The sequence below is a fragment of the Oryctolagus cuniculus genome, chromosome 2 (genome assembly GCF_964237555.1).
Source record: "Oryctolagus cuniculus chromosome 2, mOryCun1.1, whole genome shotgun sequence".
Taxonomy (NCBI): Eukaryota; Metazoa; Chordata; class Mammalia; order Lagomorpha; family Leporidae; genus Oryctolagus; species Oryctolagus cuniculus.
In genome coordinates, this window is record NC_091433.1 from 110060430 (window position 1) to 110080923 (window position 20494).

Here is a 20494-nt window from a genome sequence, read left to right on the forward strand (position 1 = left end):
ACTAGATTGTAGATTTTGAGAGCATCAGAACCCTGCCCTGTCCAATACTTTTCTTATTAATAATCTGTAGTCTATTGTTACCTAGCCTCAGGGTTATTACCAACCAGAAAAAGGGAATATGGGAGAGCTATTTCATTTTGGAAATCAGTGAGCAGAACCAAATCCTTTTCCATGTCATTGCTAAAATGAGTTCTAAGATAACAACAATGAACAATCCAGGAGTTGTGAAAGGTTTCCAATGTAAGAGTTTTTATTCTGTTCCACGCTCAATTAGAGGTACCTACAACAGACTACAGACAAAATAATTAGGGAGGGCTCAATTTAAAAAAATCCAGAAAACAATCAAACAGTGAATGCTCAGTCTTGTAGCTCTGAGACAAGTTACCAGTTGTTAATTCCAGTCCTCTCAAAGGGTGACAAAATACCTACTTCACATGGGGCAACCAATTTAAAACAAGGCTGCAGGCTTGGATCCTGGCCTTGCTGACTTCCACAAACATTTAAAAGCCTATGACAGTAACTTGGCAGGTTAAAACCTCTGGGTGTGGACAGTCTGCCAGAAGACTGAGTGCTGTTCTGTGAGGCCAAGGCCAAACACAAGATACCGAGTGGTCAGGAAAAGCAAGAAGCACAGGCTCCAACAGGTAGGTGAGCCAGGTTGGGGGTGCCGGGGGAGAGGGGCCCGTGCTAGACAGAGGAGGGCACAGGTGGGATGCAGGGCGGCCTTACCTCAGCAGAGGGCCCAGTGTCACCGGGTGAGGTCTTGGGCAGCCCTGCAGGAGCTCTGGCTTTCTTAAACATGGTTGCCTTTAAGGTTTCCCAGTGATGGTCCTCAGCCTTTGCTGCTGTGGGCGCCTCAAGGAGGAAGGGGAGGGGATGCCGGAGGCGGTGGTGCGGCAGCGGTGGTACGGCTGGCTGACGCCTACACCTCTGGCCCAGGGCTTTCTCTGGAGAAGTGGGTTTCAGCATTACTTAAGGGGGTTGGTATTCTTGCTGTGCCGGGCCCTACGCTGGCCTGGAAATTGGGGAATGATCTCACATGCATTATTTTGAAAGAGATCTCAGGGCATGCTGGAGATTACACAGTGTCGTCCCTCCCCCTACCCTGGGCTTGGGGCACGTCTTGGCAGGGGGACTCGTGGGACCTGGTGCCACGGGAAGAGTCGTCCGAGTCTGAAGGTACCATCTCCTGGAGAGGCGGCCTCTTGACGGGTTTCTTTTTCTTCTTTCTAGGGTTCTCCTGTTTTGGCTCTTTCAAAGCTCCAGTGTCAACTTCTTTCAGTGGCCAGAGTGGGAAACTGTAGCTACTTGCTTCTACATCCTCCCTGGAGAGAGAGAGAGAGAGAGAGAGAGAGAGAGAGAGAGAGAGAAGGAGGGAGAGAGGGAGAGAGGGAGAGAGGGATGATTATGCTGGTGTTGACAGCTGCTGTGTCTATAGCAATATCCAAGCCAGCTCCACAGGCATTTTCTCAGCTCTTGGTCCATTGTTTCTCCCGGGGGCCCAATATTCCAGGAGGGGAAATCTTTTTGCACCAAGATAAATTTACTTAATTTGAGGCAGTAGGGAAAGAGTGAGCACAGGAGTGATTTCATCTACTGGTTCACTCCTCAAATACCTGCAGTGGCCAGGACAGGACTAGGTCGAAGCTGAGAACTGGCAACTAAATCCAGGTCTCCTTGTGTGTGGTAGGGACTCAGCTACTTGAGCCATCACCATCGTTTCCCTGGGTCCACACTGACAGGAAGCTGGAGCCAGGAGGCAGAGCCTGGACTCAAACTCAAGTACTATGATATGGGATGCTGGCATCTTAACTGCAAGGCCCAAACACTTGTCCCAAACTGATATTTTATTTTTATTTTTTTAAAGTTTTTTAACTTTTATTTATTTGACAGGTAGAGTTACAGACAGTTGAGAGGGAGAGACAGAGAGAAAGGTCTTCCTTCCATTGGTTCACCCCCAAAATGGCCGCTATGGCTGGAGCTACACCAATCGGAAGCCAGGAGCCAGGTGTTTCTTCCTGGTCTCCCATGCGGGTGCAGGTGCCCAAGCACTTGAACCATCCTCCACTGCCCTCACTCCCGGGCCACAGCAGAGAGCTGGACTGGAAGAGGAGCAACCGGGACTAGAACCCGGGGCCCATATGGGGTTCTGGTGCCGCAGGCAGAGGATTAGCCAAGTGAGCCATGGCGCCGGCCCCCCAAACTTATCTTTTAATTCCACAAGCCTTTTGAAGTACCTTCCTTAAGTTCAGTGATACCAAGTTCCCAGAGACATCATGAAATGACATGCCACTCAGCACCCCTGCTCTGTGAAATCACAAACCTTATCTACCCTACTCTAGTGACTTTTCACAGGTTTTTCTCTTTGTCCCATGTATTAGTTGATTGCAATCTCATCTATGAACTATAACCCCTCAGAAGGAAGAGTAACAAGAATTCAGAGCAGGAAGCAGAAAGTTTTTCCGGTATATACAAAGGAGATGACAAGCCTATCTATGTACCTGTCTGAAGAACACCAGGAAGGAGATCTTGGAAGAACCCAGAAGGAATAAGAGAGACACCCCCCCAACAAGGGGTTGGTATCATAAGTTATGGACCACATGAACAATGGAATCCTAGGCAGGCAATAATGAACAAGAGGTGTCATTGTCATGGAAAGACCCAGATAACATACTAAGTAGGAAAGCAGTTATAAAACAGGATGGATATTACATTCTCAGTTTTGTTTTCAAGGTTGGGAATACATAAGGATGACTGGAAACCATGGCATCAAATGGTTAATGGCTGTGTCTGGGAGATGGATTCTAAGACCAGAACTGTCACTTTCTCCACATTCAAAAAAAGTTTTTGCAACTATCATACATGATAAGGAGAAACAATGACTTTTTATTACAAGAAAAAATAAGGATCAACATAGTATGAACCAGCACTGTGGCATACCAGGTTAAGCTGCTCGTTGGGATGTGGACATCCCATTATCAGAGTGTCTAGTTAAGAGTTCCCGTTCCTCTGCTTCTGATCTAGCTCCCTGCTAATGTGTACCATAGGAAGCAGCAGGAGATGGCCCAAGTACCTGGGCCTCTGCTACCTACACAGGAGACCTGGATGGAGTTACTGGCTCATGGCTTCAGCCTGGGCCAGGGCCAGCCCCAGCCATTGCAGCCATTTGGGGAGTAAACCATTGGAATGTAGCTCGTTCTCCTCTCTCTCTCTCTGTCTCTTAGTCTCTCTGTGGCTCTTTCAAATAAACAAATCTTTAAAAAAACAAGAGGGAAGAACCAATGCAGCAGAGAAAACATTATAGAATGCTATGTACCCAAATATAAATGGTGACCACTTTTGAAATGTGGAACTATGGATGGTCTGTACATTTTTCCACTGGTTTCCAATTTATAAATTATATTAATTATGTCTTACTTTTGGAATAAGAATAAAACAGTATGAGTTGTCATGATCTGAGGAAAGAGCAAGCAGGGGTTTTGATCATGGAAGAGTCTATCAGTGAAGCAGAAGACGCTTGGTCACCATGTTCCACTCTCCAAAATGACCGATGCTGACCAAGGTCAAGATATTTCACCAAGAGGGATGGGGTAGGTATAAAACTGACATGAAGGCTGTTGCCCACTCCTTCCTCCATGCGCCTCACTCTAGTGCTTGGCCCAAACCCACTCTATGGGCAGGGGAAGGGCTGCCATGATTTTGACTTCCAGCCAACAGACTTTCCCCATGAGCTTGCCTGGAAAGGCCCTACTACATGGCTTTCTTTTGCTTAATCTCACACCACAACAATGTTTTTTTTTTTTATCTTTTATTTAATGAATATAAATTTCCAAAGTACGACTCATGGGTTACAATGGCTTCCCCCCCCCATACCGTCCCTCCCACCCACAACCCTCCCCTTTCCCACTCCCTCTCCCCTTCCATTCACATCAAGATTCATTTTCGATTATCTTAATATACAGAAGATCAGCTTAGTATACCTTAAGTAAGGATTTCAACAGTTTGCTCCCACACAGAAACATAAAGTGAAAAATAATAGATGATTTTTTTTAAATGATGATGAAATCAGATCAGACCTATTGTCATGTTTAATCCCAGTGAGAGTCAAGTTGGGAATTGATAATTTCTTTTTTTTTTTTTTTTTTACAGAAGATCAGTTTAGTATACATTAAGTAAAGATTTCAATCGTTTGCACCCCCATAGAAACACAAAGTGAAATATACTGTTTGAGTACTCGTTATAGCATTAAGCCTCAGTGTACAGCACATTAAGGACAGAGATCCTACATGAGGAGTAAGTGCACAGTGACTCCTGTTGTTGACTTTACCAATTGACACTCCTGTTTATGGCATCAGTAATCTCCCTGTGCTCCAGTCATGAGTTTCCACAACAATGTTAAGTCACATGCCCTGCTAATCACTTTAGGCTACAGATTTGATTGAATCATGTGATAAGTAGGCCAACAATGTGTGTGTGTTTGGGGGGGTGGGGAGGTAGAGCCGAATACTGTACCTTCATTGACTTTTCAGGAGAGGCTGGTCCTAGTTCTGGCAAGAAACTGCTGGGCACCCCTCTCCAAGCTCTCCCGGGGCCCGAACACCTTTAAGTCATCAAACATCACTAGCTTGCCCAGATTCCTGCTGGTTGTCTGGGGTCTCATGTCTATCTGTCAGCCCAGCTGTCTTAGGACATACAGAACATAAGTACATATGACGTAGGCACCAAAGGGATGTCTGATGAGAACCAGTAGGCTTCTGAGTCTTAACAGTTGAAGAGGCAGAAAAGGAAGAGAGTGGTAAGAAAAGAGAAGAGAAGAGGAGAGGAGAGGAGAGGAGAGGAGAGGAGAGAAGAGGAGAGGAGAGGAGAGAAGAGGCTGCAGCTGTCCAAATTGCTACCCCTGGCCCTGGAGTTCAGTGAATCATTCTGACCCTTTAGGTCCTCTGTCCCAAGTGCTATGGCAGTGCAGCATGCTTCTGAAAGCAGCCAAGGGCATCTGTCCTTGTGGGTAACACAGGTCACTTGGAGACAGAGTTTATCACTGAACTCCTTATTCTCAGGGCTTTGCTCCAGCAGGAGAAATGGGGCTCCTGAGCTTACCAGAAAGGAGACAGGGTGTGAATGACACACAGAGGCTTAATGATTCCAAATGCACATCTCGCTGGAAGGGAGACATCGTCAGGAATGACCGACCAGGTGAGATTAAGGGAAGTGACCCATGTAATGTCATGTTAGAGGCAGTGCTGAATCTTGAAGCTTCAATCAATGACTAATTTCACTGCTGTTGGAAGACAATGTGAAGCACCCTACGTGGAGCGAGGGAGGAGCGCTAAGTAATGCCGAAGTTTCCATTGGGACGCACTCCTAAATCCAGTAGCTTCATGGCAAGTTACAAAACTGTTCAAAAGGCAGCAGTCTGTGGAACAGGAATTGGAGAACTGACCGTATACACAGAAAAGGCACAGATGAGCCCTGGCAGGGTCTCCCCACTGCAGACTCAAACATGGCCACGTCCCCAAGATCACATAAGGACAATCAGACAGCAAGGGAAGAGTGTTACTTGCCTGCAGGATCTCAGTATTCAGTAACTTCCTTCAGGTACCCTGAGAATTTTCTGGAGCACAGAGAAAATTATTAGTGCTATTTGTCTTTCCTGAGGTCACATTTGAAATGTGATCCCTTTTCAAAAAGAAATCACACTTACTCTAGGGAGCATCTTCTTAAGGAAGATGGAAGTAATTTGCCCAAGCCTGGCTCTGCCAGGACTGATAGGAGGAAGCATTTTAGTTCTGTTGGAGGGATTTCTGGCCAGTCACATGGTCAGTTACATTTCTGGCAGGTATGTCTGCCAGAGCCCCTACCCTGTAGATAGTTGAGGGATACTGGCAGAGGCGCTTCCCTTCACTGAAGAAAACCAAGAGCCAGAGCATCAAACCCACCTCTGCCCTCTTCTGCAGCAGAGAGGGGCCACAGGTCTCCAGTGTGAACAGGACCCCAGAAAAGGCAGCGAGAATGAGCTTGGTCTGTGAGTCACCTTCCCCAGTGAAGACAGGATGCAAAATGGGGGAAGTTGCTCCCGTTCCACTCGCTTCTTGGAGTTATTGAGGCTACACTGGGAAACTACGTGTGTGTTCTCTACATGGCGAAAGTTATAGAGAGGTAAGGGAGTATTTCCACTTGGACAAGATCTCTCTGGTGTCATGGAATGTAGAAGAAAGCTCAGGGTCTACTCAAGGGAAGGGGAGGAGGGGAAGAAGAACAATCATTTCCTTCTGCAGAGACCCACTCTCAGAAGACCCACCACCCAGATGTGGTGTGTCAGCGAATGCAGTGGTCACACTACCTAGCAAAGAGGAAATTGGCACAGCCTCATCCATGTCTAACTGCACACACGGGGATGCCAAAATGCTCTCCTTGAAGACTTAGGCCTTTGGGATTGAGCAATATGGATAATGTAGGTTGCACGGTCTTCAAGAATCATTTAGGGATAAATCTTGAGTTGAAAATGAAAATCTACATCATCTTTGCCACATCAAATCAATGTTGGACCTGCCTTCCTCCTACCCCCAACATAATACTTTCCTTCCCGTTTTTCACTGTGCACCATCCTCAGTTACAAACCAGAGGCTGGATCTGCAGGAAATACATTCAGTTACCCACAGCTGAAGGCTCCCTGGGAGAAAGAAAGACAGGAGAGGCAGAGGATGGAGAGACGGATGCTGAGTATCTTGGTTCACCCAACTGTCTGAGGTCAGGTACTCCTTGTCTGACCACCCCAAATGGATGGTTATAGTGGATTCAAGATTTTACAATTCAATTTAGTCAAATTATATCCTGTTGGAGATGCCATCTTTGGTACATTTCTTTAATAGCCCATGAAAAGCAGTAGGTTTAAAAAAATAGTCTCATCTGCTATAGTGGCATGAAGACTTACTAAAGAGCAACCAAAGGGAGATGGACTATTTATAGAGCAAGAAGAGCGAGCTCCGGATTAAAGGACCTGCCAGAGGGAGCTCTCAACATAGATACAATATAAGACCCATACCTTTATCTCTGTGCTCAGCTCAGAAACAGAGACAGATTAAGCTCTGAAGGCACTGGGTTGAACGTGACCTCTGCTTAGGAGAATTAAACTCAGTTTCTTGCTCCCAGAGAGGGCAGCTAGAGCAAAAGCCAGTGGAAATTACAAGGAGGAGACTAGGGACTGAGTGGATATGTTCGCTCTGTGAAGCCCTAGAAGTGAGAGAGATAATTAGTACCTAAGAGCTTTCAGAAAGGCCAGGGGAAGATGATAAGCCACAAAAGGATTTCATCAATGTAGAAAGAACTGAATTTTAATTCTAAAAGGATGGTTGATAGAGTTGAGTTTAGTGAAAATGGGCAGTATCTTGACATGTCCATTCATATTCTGTTATGTACTATAATTTGGATATCATGTTGTTTGAGCAGAATTTTGAGATGGACAAAATGTGCTATGATATTCAGTGAAATATCATATTCATCAAGAGAGGATTGTAGCGTATGTTTTCTAGCTACACCTAAACAAAGACTCTCTGTGGAGTGGCATGCCCCTCAAGGAGCACCACTGGGCGTGCACTCCCATTTATTTCTTCATTCATTTGTTCTTCAGTATTGATTGAGCCCATCCTGTGAGCTGAATCTGGCAACCGGGATTCAGGAGTAGATAGAACTTGACCCCTATCTTCAAGGACTTGTGCCTCCATGGTCAACTATACCATGGATATGTTTTGGCCCCTACAGATTCATGTACTGGAGTTTTGGTCCTCAGTGTGCTGATTTGAGAAGTGCTGGATCCTTGAAGAGGAGAGGCCCAGTGCTAGGTGATGAGGTCACTGGGAGCACCACCCTCCGAGGGGACCATCAGTGCTGGCCTTGTGGAGTGAACTCTGCTGAGAGGGAGTTGTTATAAATAGTGCAAGACTTTTCCCCATCCTCTGGCTTCCTGTGATTTCTCCCTGTCACACCTACTCCTGAAAGATGCCATCTACTTATGTTGTGTGACCAAGAGGGCCCTCACCAGAGGCTGAACTCATGGGGCCACCTGACCTTGAACTTTCAGTCTCCAAAACTGTGAGATAAATGAACATCTTTATAAAGTACTCAGCTTCACATACTTTGTTATAGCATCTGAAAATGGACCAAGACCAAAGTCCAGTGCAGTGAAATTTCCTTTGATGAAACCTCTACAGGATGCACAGGGATCACCCCACTATGTGGGAATGTTGGGTGCTGGGACATGGCATAGTGGGGAAAAACTTGACTTCTATCTTAAAGTTCCCCAGGTGGCAATGGCAAGGGATGGCATTCCAGGGAGGGAATACTTAGTCTTTGCGTAGTGAAAAGTATAGTACTGGGTGGGGAAAGCTTACAAATATTTTAATGTGATTAGCATGCAGAGGGCACTGGGATTAGGGACAAGCAAGGATAGGAAGGCAGGCCTGGGTCAACCACCAAGAGGCTGATAAGAAAGGAGATAGGGGTGGATCTGAAGGATTGACTTATTTGAGAGGCAGAGAGAAAGAAAGAGAGCAAGTGAGCACTTCCATCCACTGGTTCACTCCCCAAATGTCCACAATGGCCAGGACTGGGCTGGGCTGCAGCCAAGAGCTATGACTGCAGTGCAAGCTGGCATGCAACTACCTGAGCCATCCCTGCTGCCTCCCAGGGTGCACAATGGCAGGAAGCTGGAGTCAGCAACTGGAGCAGGAATGAAACCAGACATTCTGATGTAGGACGAGGGACACAGGTATCTTAACCCACATCTTCTCCACTAGGCCAAACATTAACCTTGGATTTTTAAAGAGAAGGATGGGCAAGAGCAGATTTGCATGTGAGGCAGGTTATGGGGAGTGCCTAGGACTCCAGTGGGACATGGCTGGGGGAACTGAGAGCTCCTGACCTTGAACAGCAGGGTAGGACAGAGCTGAGAAACGTTTGCAAGTTGAGGTCCACCTAACTTGGAGACCAGTGGGGTGTGATGGTGGGTGGAGGACAAGAAGTGAAAATTATGGCAGATTTCTGCTTGGACGACTCTGTGACTGGTCGGGGGAAGGGGAAGTCTGAGATGGGAACAGGTTTGTGGGAAGCTTTGATTTCAGTTCTGGATGTGCTAAATTTGAGATTTTGAAGACTCGGGTGGAAATACCCAGTGAGCTGTTGAAAATATAATCCCAGCCACGTGTGTGAAACACCTGCCTATGCCAGGCACAGCAATGATCACTCTCAACCCTCACACTGCTCTAATCTTGAACTCAAAGATGATAAGGAACCTCCCTAGGGGCATACAACTGAGGTGGGCTGCCTATGAAGCCATGCCTGAGTTTCACAGGGTCCTTTCCACCATGGCCACCTTAGGAGCTCTCCAAAACCCATTGCAGCCCCCCTTCCTGCAGCGTGCATGATGTTGATGTAACAGCACAGAATAGTCTGGGTCTTTTGTGCAGAGTCATGGAAGCAAAGAGTGTGTGCAGAATTGGGCAGGGAGAAAGCCCATGGCACAACTCAAGAGGAGCAGGTTAGGGAAGGAGGGAGGGGCTGGCAGTGTTAAACACAACCGTGAGAGCGAGCACTGTCGGTGTGGGCAGAGCTCATTGGTTCAGTCATGGGGAAGGTCCCGAGTGGGCCCTGCACTAATAGTGCATCCCCTTTTAGGGATGAGTGCAGGAGTACCTCCTTCATCAGTAATCAAATCTGTTAGTGTTCTTTGATTTTCAACGAGGTATTCTTCGGTTTTCAATGCGATTGCTAACCACACACAAACCTGTATTGTGTGAACCTGACTCAATGCCTGTACCCACTCCGTAAGGCAGTACAAAACCTGTAGCCAAGCTCAGACTGTGGAACAGTCAGCACAGACAACTGATGGGCTGTTTCTGTGTTCACATGCTCAGTTAGACTGGCTGGATCAACTTTCGCTCTGATTTCTCAACTAGATTCTCATTTTCAGTTAACAGAAGGTTGACTCCCAAAGACAACCCACAACTTCTAGGTGAAACTGGAGGGTGTTTCCTGGGCCCATTTTCCCAACCCTTGCTCAAAATTCCATCCTCACCTCTTTTTGTATACCCTTGACTCCAAGGTCATGGCTGTATGACTGCAACTCTGATGCCCCTGGTGGACGTGGGTTTCCGCACACTCTTTATGCCTCAGCTCTTTTCTATGACTTGGCTTTAATTCACATTCACATCTCTTAGCAATCCTACTGCCTCAGAGGAAAATTCATTCACCTCACTACAGACCCCGGATGTAACCACCCATTCACTTACCTGAACACAGACAAGCCAGGGATAGCACCTTTCTTCCCAGTCCCAAGAAGGGGGAGGCAGATAGGTTCTTGCTCCCAAATGCAGTTCAATTAGAGGGACCTGAATCCTTAGTTATTTAAAAGAAATACTGTGTTTTTTTTTTTTTTTTTTTTTTTGAAGTGGAGCAGCCAGGACACGAACCAGTGCCCATATGGGATGCTAGCACTGCAGGCAGAGGCTTACCTTACTATGCCACAACTCTGGCCCCAAAATCACTGCTTTTTTTTTTTTAATTTGACAGGCTAAGAGAGAAGGACAGAGGGAGAAGGAGAGATAGAGAGAACTCCCCAATCTATTGGCTCAGCCCCTACATGCCCACAACAGCTAGGGCTGGACTCGTGGCTGGCTGGGAGTTGGGAACCAAATCTAGGCCTCCCCCATGGGTAGAGACCCAAGTATTTGAGCCATTCCCTGCTACCTTCCAGGGTCTGCATTAGCAGGAAGCTGGAGTCAGAAGCAGGAGCCAGGTTTTGAACCTAGGCACGCTGTTGTGGGTTGCAGTGTCTTAACCATTAGGGCCAAACACCTACTCCTGAATCCCTAGCAGAAGGCCTTGGCTAATTCCTGCACTTTCAACTCAGGACTGAATGCTTATTTGAAGTCTGGAAAATAATGTTAGATGTTAGATCAGAACCAGAAGAAGGAATGAATAGCAGATAAATGTGTGACCTTGAAGGGATAATAATCATAGAACTACATTTTAAGTAAGAAGTTGTCCACCTCTGCTTTTTGCCCCTAGAATTTAGACGTCTTGAATCTCAACCCAGAAACAGATGCTTTAAGGTTCAAAGACATAAATTATTATTTGAGAACACAGTTAGGTATACTCACACATGTGGATCCTCCTGGATCGGAGGCGACTTTATATGAGAGCAAGAGAGAGCGTACTTGTTTTGGCTGATCTTAATAAGTGCACTCCGAGGGCAGAATTCCTGTAATGCCAAAAGAGTTCTCTCAGTTTAAATCAGAAATGTCCACCATTCAAAGACAATATTATTCTAGCTCAACTCATTGTAACAGCGCCTGGTCATTATCCCATTCAGGGTGACACCTGAGAGAGCAGTTTAAATTTAGAGCCTCGCTTGGTAATTACTTGCTGAATAAAAGTCATTACCGAGGCCTGTCATTTCTCCATATTCGGAGTTGACTGCCAAGCTTGTCCACCTAAAATGCACACATGGCCCTTCCCAGGGTCACCTTCCTTTCTATTTCAGCTATCCCTTGCCTTAAGACCTGTAACCATCACCCTTTTGCTAACTATCCTACCTTCAGCCTCATGGGGTCTCCAAGAACTGTTTCCAGTGTCCCCATCCCCCTGGCCATGCCGCTGTGCCTCCAGCCCCTCATCCTCTGCCCCGTGTGTCAATTCCAAGATCCTTCTCTGTCTCTGGGGATTTTCCTTGGGAATCTTGGGCCAGTTGTCTCGTCGCTGCCTGCATTCTGAGGCTTACGTGAGGACATCTCTTCAAATGTCCCTCGGTTTGCTTCTCCCTGGCATAGTATATATCTCATAGCAGTGCCGACTGCCAGCAATACTCCCCCACATTCTGTTCTTCTAGAATGCTTCTTTGCATATACCCAGACAGCTCCAGGAAGCTCCTATTTCTTTTTTTTAAAAGACGTATTTATTTATTTATTTGAAAGTCAGAGTTACACACACACATGGGCGGGGTGGGGGGAGAGGTCTTCCATCCACTGGTTAACTCCCCAATTGGCCGCAATGGCTGGAGCTGTGCCAATCCAATGCCAGGAGCCAGGAGCTTCTTCTGGGTCTCCCACACGGGTGTAGGGGCCCAAGCACTTGGTCCATCTTCTGCTGCTTTCCCAGGCCATAGCAGCTGGATTGGAAGAGGAGCAGCCGAGACTAGAACTGGCGCCTATATGGGATACTGGCACTGCAGGCCAGGGCGTTAACTCGCTGCGCCACAGCACCGGCCCCGAAGCTCCTATTTCTTTAATGGATTTTTCCTGGGTTGATGGGGAGATGCCCCCTTCTCCTCTTGTTCTGTCAGATGGGATATGCTGCTGCTGTGGCCCCAGCATCTCATGATCCTCATTCTTTTCCTTAACCCTCAAATTCATCTCTCATGGCCCTGTCCCTGATGGAAACACCTCATGCTACAGTCAAGAATGTATTGGATATTTTGGGTGGACATTGGCGCAATGGTTAAGATGTTATTTGGGATGTCCACACCCCATTGTGGAGTGCCTGGGTTTTAGTTCTGGCCCTGCTCCTGATTCCAGCTTCCTGGGATGCCCCAGATGATGGCTCAAGTAGTTAGATTCCTGCCACCCACATGGGAGAACTGAACTGAGTTCCTAGTTCTTGGCTTCAGCCTGGCCCAGTCCCAGCTACTACAGGAACTAGTGGACAGGAAATCTGTTTCCTTCCCTCTCTCTACCTCTGTCTCTCTAACTTTCAAATAAATAATAATAAAAATTGTACTAGATATTTTAATTCTTTAGATCAGCAGTTGGCACAGTGATTTAGAACGCAGGCCAGGGAGCCAGGTTGCCTGATTTCCAATGCCTGCTTAACGGCTTGCAGGTGCATGATGTGACCTATCTGCCTCAATTTCCTTATCTGAAAATGGGGACAGCAGTCCCTTCCTCACAGTATCCTGCAGATTCAGTTTCACCCCCTGCAAAGTGCTTGGGCTTGCACCTGCAGCACAGGGTAAGGGCTTTAAAGCCACTGTTCTTTCGCTTTCTGCTTACCAACCTATTCTACTTGCCGGGATGTTTACCAGGCATTTTAAGTGGTCCAACCAGAGTCAGTTTCCATTAGAAATGTCATTCATTCAATAATTTTCAAAAATTATGAAAACTTTCTCTTCATCAGCAGCTGTGCTGGGGTGGGAGGGAGAGGCAAAGATGACTAAGACAGGGTCCTCGTGCCCTTAAAGGTTGAGATTGGTGAGGAAGAGACTTGACATTGGGTGGTGAAGAAGAGTTGAGATTGGTGGGAAAGAAGAGCTGACACTGGTGTGGGAAGAAGAGTTGTGGTCAATGTGGGAAGAGAGCATTAGAGTATGCAGGAGAACCCGCTAGGGCTTAGCAGCGAGCCACACTCAGGGAGAGTCTATAGGGTGACAGGAGTTTCCTATGGAAAGGAGATGGAGAGGTTAGTCCAGAAAGAGGGAAATCCCCGGGGCTTGGAAAGTCCACTGTGCAATGGGATTTTCACTTGGCTGGGAGTCAAGTTCATGGGTCAGGCTAGGACCATGTTGGGGCCACGCTGGAGCCATGCTGGGATTCTCCTTGAGGGTAGCAGGAAGTATGTGTGTGTGCGTGTGTGTGTGTGCATGCATGTTGGTAGGGGGGCACATCAAACAAATGACATCATCAGATATGTAAACTGAAGATTTTTTTCTAAAACTTTCAGAAGAAATTTCTAGAGAAATATGAAATGAAGGACTTCTTAAGCCAAATACCATAGAGGGCAATTCCTAAGGGAGAAGATGTATAAATTTGGCCATTTTAAATTTCTCTGCCAATTTCCGGCGCCGCAGCTCACTAGGCTAATCCTCCGCCTTGCAGCGCCAGCACACCGGGTTCTAGTCCCAGTCGGGGCGCCGGATTCTGTCCCGGTTGCCCCTCTTCCAGGCCAGCTCTCTGCTGTGGCCCGGGAGTGCAGTGGAGGATGGCCCAAGTGCTTGGGCCCTGCACCCCATGGGAGACCAGGAGAAGCACCTGGCTCCTGTCATCAGATCAGTGCGGTGCACCTGCCGCAGCGTGCCGGCCGTGGCGGCCATTGGAGGGTGAACCAACGGCAAAAGGAAGACCTTTCTCTCTGTCTCTCTCTGTCTCTCTCTCACTGTCCACTCTGCCTGTCAAAAAAAATTCTCTGCCAATAAAGATTTTAAATTAAAAGACTGGCAACAGACCAGGAAAAGAATACTGGCATGGCCATCATTGTGTGCAGCAGTTTAAGCTGCCACCTGCGACACCAGCATCCTGCATTAGCATCACTTGGGGTCCTGGCTGCTCTGCTTCTGATCCAGCTTCCTATTAGTGTTCCTGGGATAGCAGCAGAATATGGCCCAAATACTTGGGCTCTAGTACCCACATGGGAGACCCAGATGAGACACAGGCCCTGGCTTTGGCCTGGCTCAGGTCTGGCCATTGTGGCCATTTGGGAAGTGAACCAGCAGATGGGAAAGCTCGCTCTCTCTCTCCTTCAAATAAATAAATGTTTTAAAAAAAATACTGAATAGAGCCGGCGCTGCGGCTCACTAGGCTAATCCTCCGCCTTGCAGCGCCAGCACACCGGGTTCTAGTCCCGGTCGAGGTGTCGGATTCTGTCCCAGTTGCCTCTCTTCCAGGCCAGCTCTCTGCTGTGGCCAGGGAGTGCAGTGGAGGATGGCCCAAGTGCTTGAGCCCTGCACCCCATGGGAGACCAGGATAAGTACCTGGCTCCTGCCATCGGATCAGCACGGTGCGCCGGCAGCAGCGCGCTGGCCACGGCAGCCATTGGAGGGTGAACCAACGGCAAAAAGGAAGACCTTTCTCTCTGTCTCTCTCTCACACTGTCCACTCTGCCTGTCAAAAAATTTAAAAAAAATACTGACTATATATTACCAAGAATTACCATTCAGGAGGCACACAGGACCTTCCCCGATGCATAAAAAGACAGTGGTCCAATAGAAAACATAGGCTCTTGACAACCATCTATCCAATGAATGAATCAGTTTTGAGGTGACAGAGTTCATCACTGGCCATGGGGAGCGGTGAAGGAGGAAGATTCAGGGCTGAATCTACCGCAGTGACATCATCACTGCTGTTGTCTCACCCCCATCAGATGTACAGCTCTCTCATGTACACACAGAGTTTTCAAAAAGTGCATGGAAAATGCTGCCCATGGGCTTCAGATTTTTTTAATGAAAAACCATGCATAGATTTAAAAATTTTATAGCAAAATCATTTTTAATTCCTATTTCCCCGCAAACTTTGTGAAACACCCTTGTATTTTCTTTAATCCTCCCGGTTACCTAGCAAGATAGATGGAGGGTGTGATATAAAAAATACCCATTTCATATGTGATGAAACTGAGGCTCAGAGAAGTGAAGCAGCCTGCCCAGGTCACACAGCCAGTAAAAAGGGCAGAGTGAACAACGAAGGAATCCAGATACAGATCTCCTTCAGTGTGAAGCCCCCATTCTTTCCACTGTGCTCCACTCATGCTTCTGTCGCTCCAAATTCCCCACCGCCTCCAGCCATTGGAGGTGTTCCCTAAGCAGGCATGAGTTGGAGAACCTGCTGGGGGCATCCCCAGTAGAGGGAACACAAGAGGAGGCATGGGGGAGGAGGGGCTATCACAGACTCCGACCCTGTGGCTGAGCTGGAGGGAGCACTCTAGGAGGAGTCAGAAATGCAGGCTTGGAGCTCCACCCGGGGTGGCACCGAGAATCAATCGTCCAGAGATGGAGGCTCCCCGGGGAGACAGACCATGAGGAGGCAGAGGAGGACCGGGTTGGGAGGGGGCCTGGAGACCCCCACAGCTGCAGGGCCTGCAGTTGAGCGCAAAGCAGGAGCAGTCTGAGGAGGAGGGACACAGGGTTCAGAGAGTGTCCCGCTGTCAGAAGCAACCAGAGCTGGCCACAGGAGCCACGAAGGCCGCCCAGTACAGGGCTTAGGGGGTCACAGCAATCTCAGTGGGGGTAGGGTCTGCACTGCAGAGAAAACAGAATCAAAACACAGGGGGCAACCAGACATGGCCGGGGAAATCATTCTTACAAGATACCTAGCAGTGCCTGCCAAGGGGAAGGCAACACTCAAGACCCAGCCACTTTCTCCCTGGCAGGAAAGTCCTTTTCCAAGCGGAAGTCTACTCACTCTCCGGTTGTTACACTTTAAAACTGTGTAGAGCTTTTCTGAGGCCACATCTGGATTTGGAAGTGCTATGACAATGGCAGGGACGTAGAAGTCAAATCCTTTGGGTATCACAATTTTGGCAAACACATAATCTCCGACCTGCGGGGGAGAACGTATAGATTTTATAGACAATGTTAATATAAGCTTGTTTCAGAACACCCAAAGATGATTGGCAAGTACTGATGTTAAACTTCACACACACATTTTTCTGTTAATAAAGAGTTCCAGGGGCGGGGCGTCCCAGGAAGCTGGAATCAGGAGTAGGGGCAGGACTAAAATCAGGCACTCCCAATGGGATGTGGACATCCCAAATAACATCTTAACAACCACGCCAAATGCCCACTCAAAATATCCAATACATTCTTGACTGCAGCATGAGGTGGTGGTGCAGTGGGTCAAACAGCCACTTGGAATGCCAGCATCCCATACTGGAGCTCTGGTTCAAGTCCCAGCTGCTCCACTTCCAATCCAGCTCCCTGCTGATGTGCCTGGAAAAGCAGCAGATGGTGGCCCACGTGCTTGGGCCCCTGCATTCACATAAGGAGACCTGGGCTCCAAGCTTATTGTGGTGGTTTGGAAAATGAACCAACAGATGGAAGATCTCTCTGTCTCTCCCTCTCTCTCTATGTCACCCTGCCTTTCAAATAAATAAATAAATAAATAAATCTCAAAAGAAAAAAAAAAGAGTTACAACGGCAGGCATTGTGGGGCAGTGGATTAAGCTGTTGCTTGTGACACTGTGTCCCTGCCACACATATGGGAGATCTGGATGGAGTCCTTGGCTACTGGCTTTGGTCTGGCCCAGCCCCAGCTGCTGGGGACTGGACTAGTGAATGGAAGATTTTCTCTCTCTCTCTGCCTTTCAAATAAACAATAAATAAATATTTAAAAAAGTAAAAGAGATCCAATGTTCCATAGGCTCACTGGGCCTCGCCTGGAATTCTGTGATCAGTTTGAGGAAAGACTTTGGCTACTGACTGGGGTGCAGGGGACAGCCGGCAAGATGCTGAGAGTTCTGAAAATCTGACCCTACAGAGAAGGGTGGAAGGAAGTGGGGAGTTTGACACAAAGCAGTATGAACTGTGCCCTCCTATATCAGAACAGCTGTCACCCGGGCAAAGGAAAGGAGCAGGTTGGTTTCCTGGTGTTTCAAAGCACACACCTTGGAACCCATGAGTGGCAATAGCAAAGGGATGACCCGCAGTAGAAGAATCTCGTGAAGGGGCATACAGAGGCAGCTGGGCACTTGACAAGGGCACTGATGTGTGCCCGGGCTCTGGCTGGGGCAGCAGAAAGAGAGGACCAAGGCTAACTCCTTGCATTCCTCTCGGGGGCTCCTCCTCTTGCCCACACCATGCAAGAACCAGCGCTAGTGAAGATCTGCAGGTCTCTCCTTCCACTCCCTGGAACTGCAATAGCACCCAGGGTAGAGGCCAGATATGGCAGAGTTTTTACGAATTTATGAGTCGAAGAAAACACTTAAGTCCAGGTCATCTGTGGAATGCATGGGATAACTGTGGTGACGCAGCTCCACGGTCTGACATCCAATGATTATGATGCCAAGAAAAGTGCCACTCTGCTCCTGCTATTATATATTATATATTATATACTATAATGTTTTACAGCTAAAATGTCAAGAGCACTAGCAGTCAGAGCAACTCCCTTCCCCAAATCATCTACTGTCTTTCTTGCCAAGTGCTAAGTGCCACAGGGTGCAAGGTATGCACATGGGTGCAGATGTTAGCACCCAGGGGAATTGGCAGGTCAGAATTATGGATCATGAGCGAAGAAATTGCCAAGTGAAGGGGTGTCTGATACAAGCTCCCTGCAGGAGCCCACTTGGGTTAGCAAAGGACCAAACTGTGGTCTTGCCCTCCCATTACCCAAAGCCCTGGGGATGGTGGAAAAAGACCCTGAGTAGATGTAGAGCAGGTACCTGGAGCAGAGGGCAGGGCATGGCACCCCCGACAGGCGTGATGAATGAGGTGGGCACAACTTTGGTGTCTCCATACCTGAAGCCCACCAATGCATGAGTCCGGTTCAAACACTTCTTCACAACCCCTAGAAGGAATAATAAAAAAAAAAGCTCTGAAGATAAGAATATACTTATTTCCTCAGGCTTGCCCCCTCTCTGGGCTGTGCTCATTTTAACACTTTGCCTGTTTAATTCAGTTTGTCTATTTGATTTCCAGTGGGCAATGTTGGAAACAGTCCAAAGCCTACTGGGCTGAACCGCACAGAATGGAGAAGCACGATGCTCTAGTCTGAGGTGGGAAACCAAGAGAGCACGAGGGAGCGTGTGCACCCCGCAGGACACCGCTCCTAGAGATGAAGATCCTCTTCCCGGACGCCTCCTACCCCCTGATCTCCTGGTCACTTATCTACTCTCATTTTGTCCTATAAAGACAGAAAACAGGTGTTGCTAAATTGCGGAAGTCAAAAGGAAATGTGAAGTCCATCCAAAGTGAGAGGGTGACTAGGTCGCACACACACTACTGATGCCCTAAATGTACAGGGAAAAAGAAAACAGAAAGATGTTTGCCTTTTACTCAGAAAGTATGTGTGTGTGCCGGGTCTTGAACTGGCACCCATATGGGATGCTGGCGCTTCAGGCCAGGGCTTTAACCCGCTGTGCCACAGAAAGTCTGTGTGTGCATGTGTGCGTGTGCACTGTTTGATTATATCTTATAATGATATAAAAAGCTTATAGAAAATGAATTAAAAGATAAGCTCATTTGGTGCCAAAGAATTTAAAATCCATGCATGCAATGGGTATTCAAAACATTCATGGAACATATGTACTATAAAAAAACTATGCATGGATTTCAAAATGTTTTGCTTCAAAAGAGACATCTTTTAATGATATTTTTCCACATATTTCTTTGAAGATCCCTCACTTTGTGGGGAGCAATTCGGACTAGACTAAGTTACTGGAATTAAGACTTATTCTATGCATCTGCTCTCCCACAATATGGCGCTGGGAGAGAAGAAAACAGCTTCTGCACAGCTGCCTCCAGTTCAGCCAATAAACTGTGGGACTTGCTCCTGATTGGAGGAGAGCAGCGTACTCGGCGTGTGGGCAGCCGAGTTGGGATTGGCGGAGGAGGACTATAAAGGAGGAGAGAGACGGCATGCACCAGGAACATATAAGGGGAACACCTGTGCAGCCCCCGAGAGAGCCGGCCGGCGGTGTGCCGCTCCCCCGCGGAAGTGGGGAATGTGGCAGGGGGAACCGCCCTTCCACGGAGGTGGAAGGGACGGTAGCCAACCCGGGAAGGACCAGCAGCCAACCCGGGAAGGACCAGCAGCCAACCCGGGAAGAACCAGCAGCAAACCCGGGGAGGGCTGAGCAGACGAAAGAACAATGCAGGGTCCTGTGTCGTTCCTCCACGAAGACGGGGAGCGACACACTTAATTATTATAACAGGGAAAGAAAATACTTATGTTAAGATTCACATTTTTGTCATTTATTTGAGTTGAAATTTAATTTCTCATTAAATGGGATTCTAATTCTAATTCTAATTGAGGGTAAATGTTGACATTGGACACTTCCCTAGGCAGTAAAGCTGCTCACTGGCTGCCACTCAGAGACAGAAATACGCACTCGTGCCCAGTACCCCCACCCTCGCCCACACCCTAGCCTTGGCACAGTTCCACATCCTTCCATGTGGCAAACAAATAGCTGTTGATTTTCATGTGGATTCATGTTGCTGGCTTTAACAGGCGAAAGAAATAAAAACCCCTTCTCTAAAGGCACACACAGACAATAGCTTTGCATTGCATGTTTTCTTACTGAACTAAAATGTTTCACTTGGTTTTTGAAATTATATACTTGGGGCCAGCACTGTGGCCGTAGTGGGTAAAGCTGCCACCTGCAGTGCTGGGTCCACTTCCGATCCAGCTCTCTGCTATGGCCTGGGAAAGCAGCAGAAGATGGCCCAAGTCCTTGGGCCCCTGCACCCATGTGGGAGACCTGGAAGAAGCTCCCGACTCCTGGCTTTGGATTGGCCCAGCTCTGGCCCATTGCAGCCATCTGGGGATATATATATATATATATATATATATATATATATATATACTTTATTCACATAGCTACCATAAGCTTTCTTTATAAATCCTTTTTTTAAAAAGATTTATTTATTAATTTGAAAGTCAGAGTTACACAGAGCGGAGAGGCAGAGAGAGAGAGAGAGAGAGAGAGAGGTCGGTCTTCCATCCGATGGTTCACTCCCCAGTTGGCCGCAATGGCTGGAGCTGTGCCGATCCAAAGCCAGGAGCCAGGAGCTTCTTCCAGGTCT

The 20494-nt window shown here is 47.6% G+C and overlaps 1 protein-coding gene across 5 annotated transcripts in view; it reads right to left on the reverse strand.

The window, feature by feature from the left end:
* Positions 1-228: 228 nt before the first annotated feature.
* The window catches only part of VWA3B (von Willebrand factor A domain containing 3B), a 275082-nt gene continuing 254816 nt past the window's right edge, over positions 229-20494 (reverse strand). For 2 of the 5 annotated variants that reach the window (XR_007915479.2, XR_007915488.2), the window contains exons 24-29: positions 18133-18257; positions 16158-16295; positions 11154-11254; positions 1184-1325; positions 730-947; positions 229-290 (exon numbers count right to left, since the gene is read on the reverse strand). Coding sequence is in view for 3 of the 5 variants with exons in the window: in XM_051835635.2 (XP_051691595.2) it covers positions 810-947; positions 1184-1325; positions 11154-11254; positions 16158-16295; positions 18133-18257 (644 nt within the window). In the remaining 2 variants the exon portion in view is untranslated. Of the gene's footprint in view, positions 948-1145; positions 1326-11153; positions 11255-16157; positions 16296-18132; positions 18258-20494 lie in introns of those variants that run through there. The other 3 variants (XM_051835635.2, XM_051835636.2, XM_051835643.2) reach the window with 3 other exon arrangements.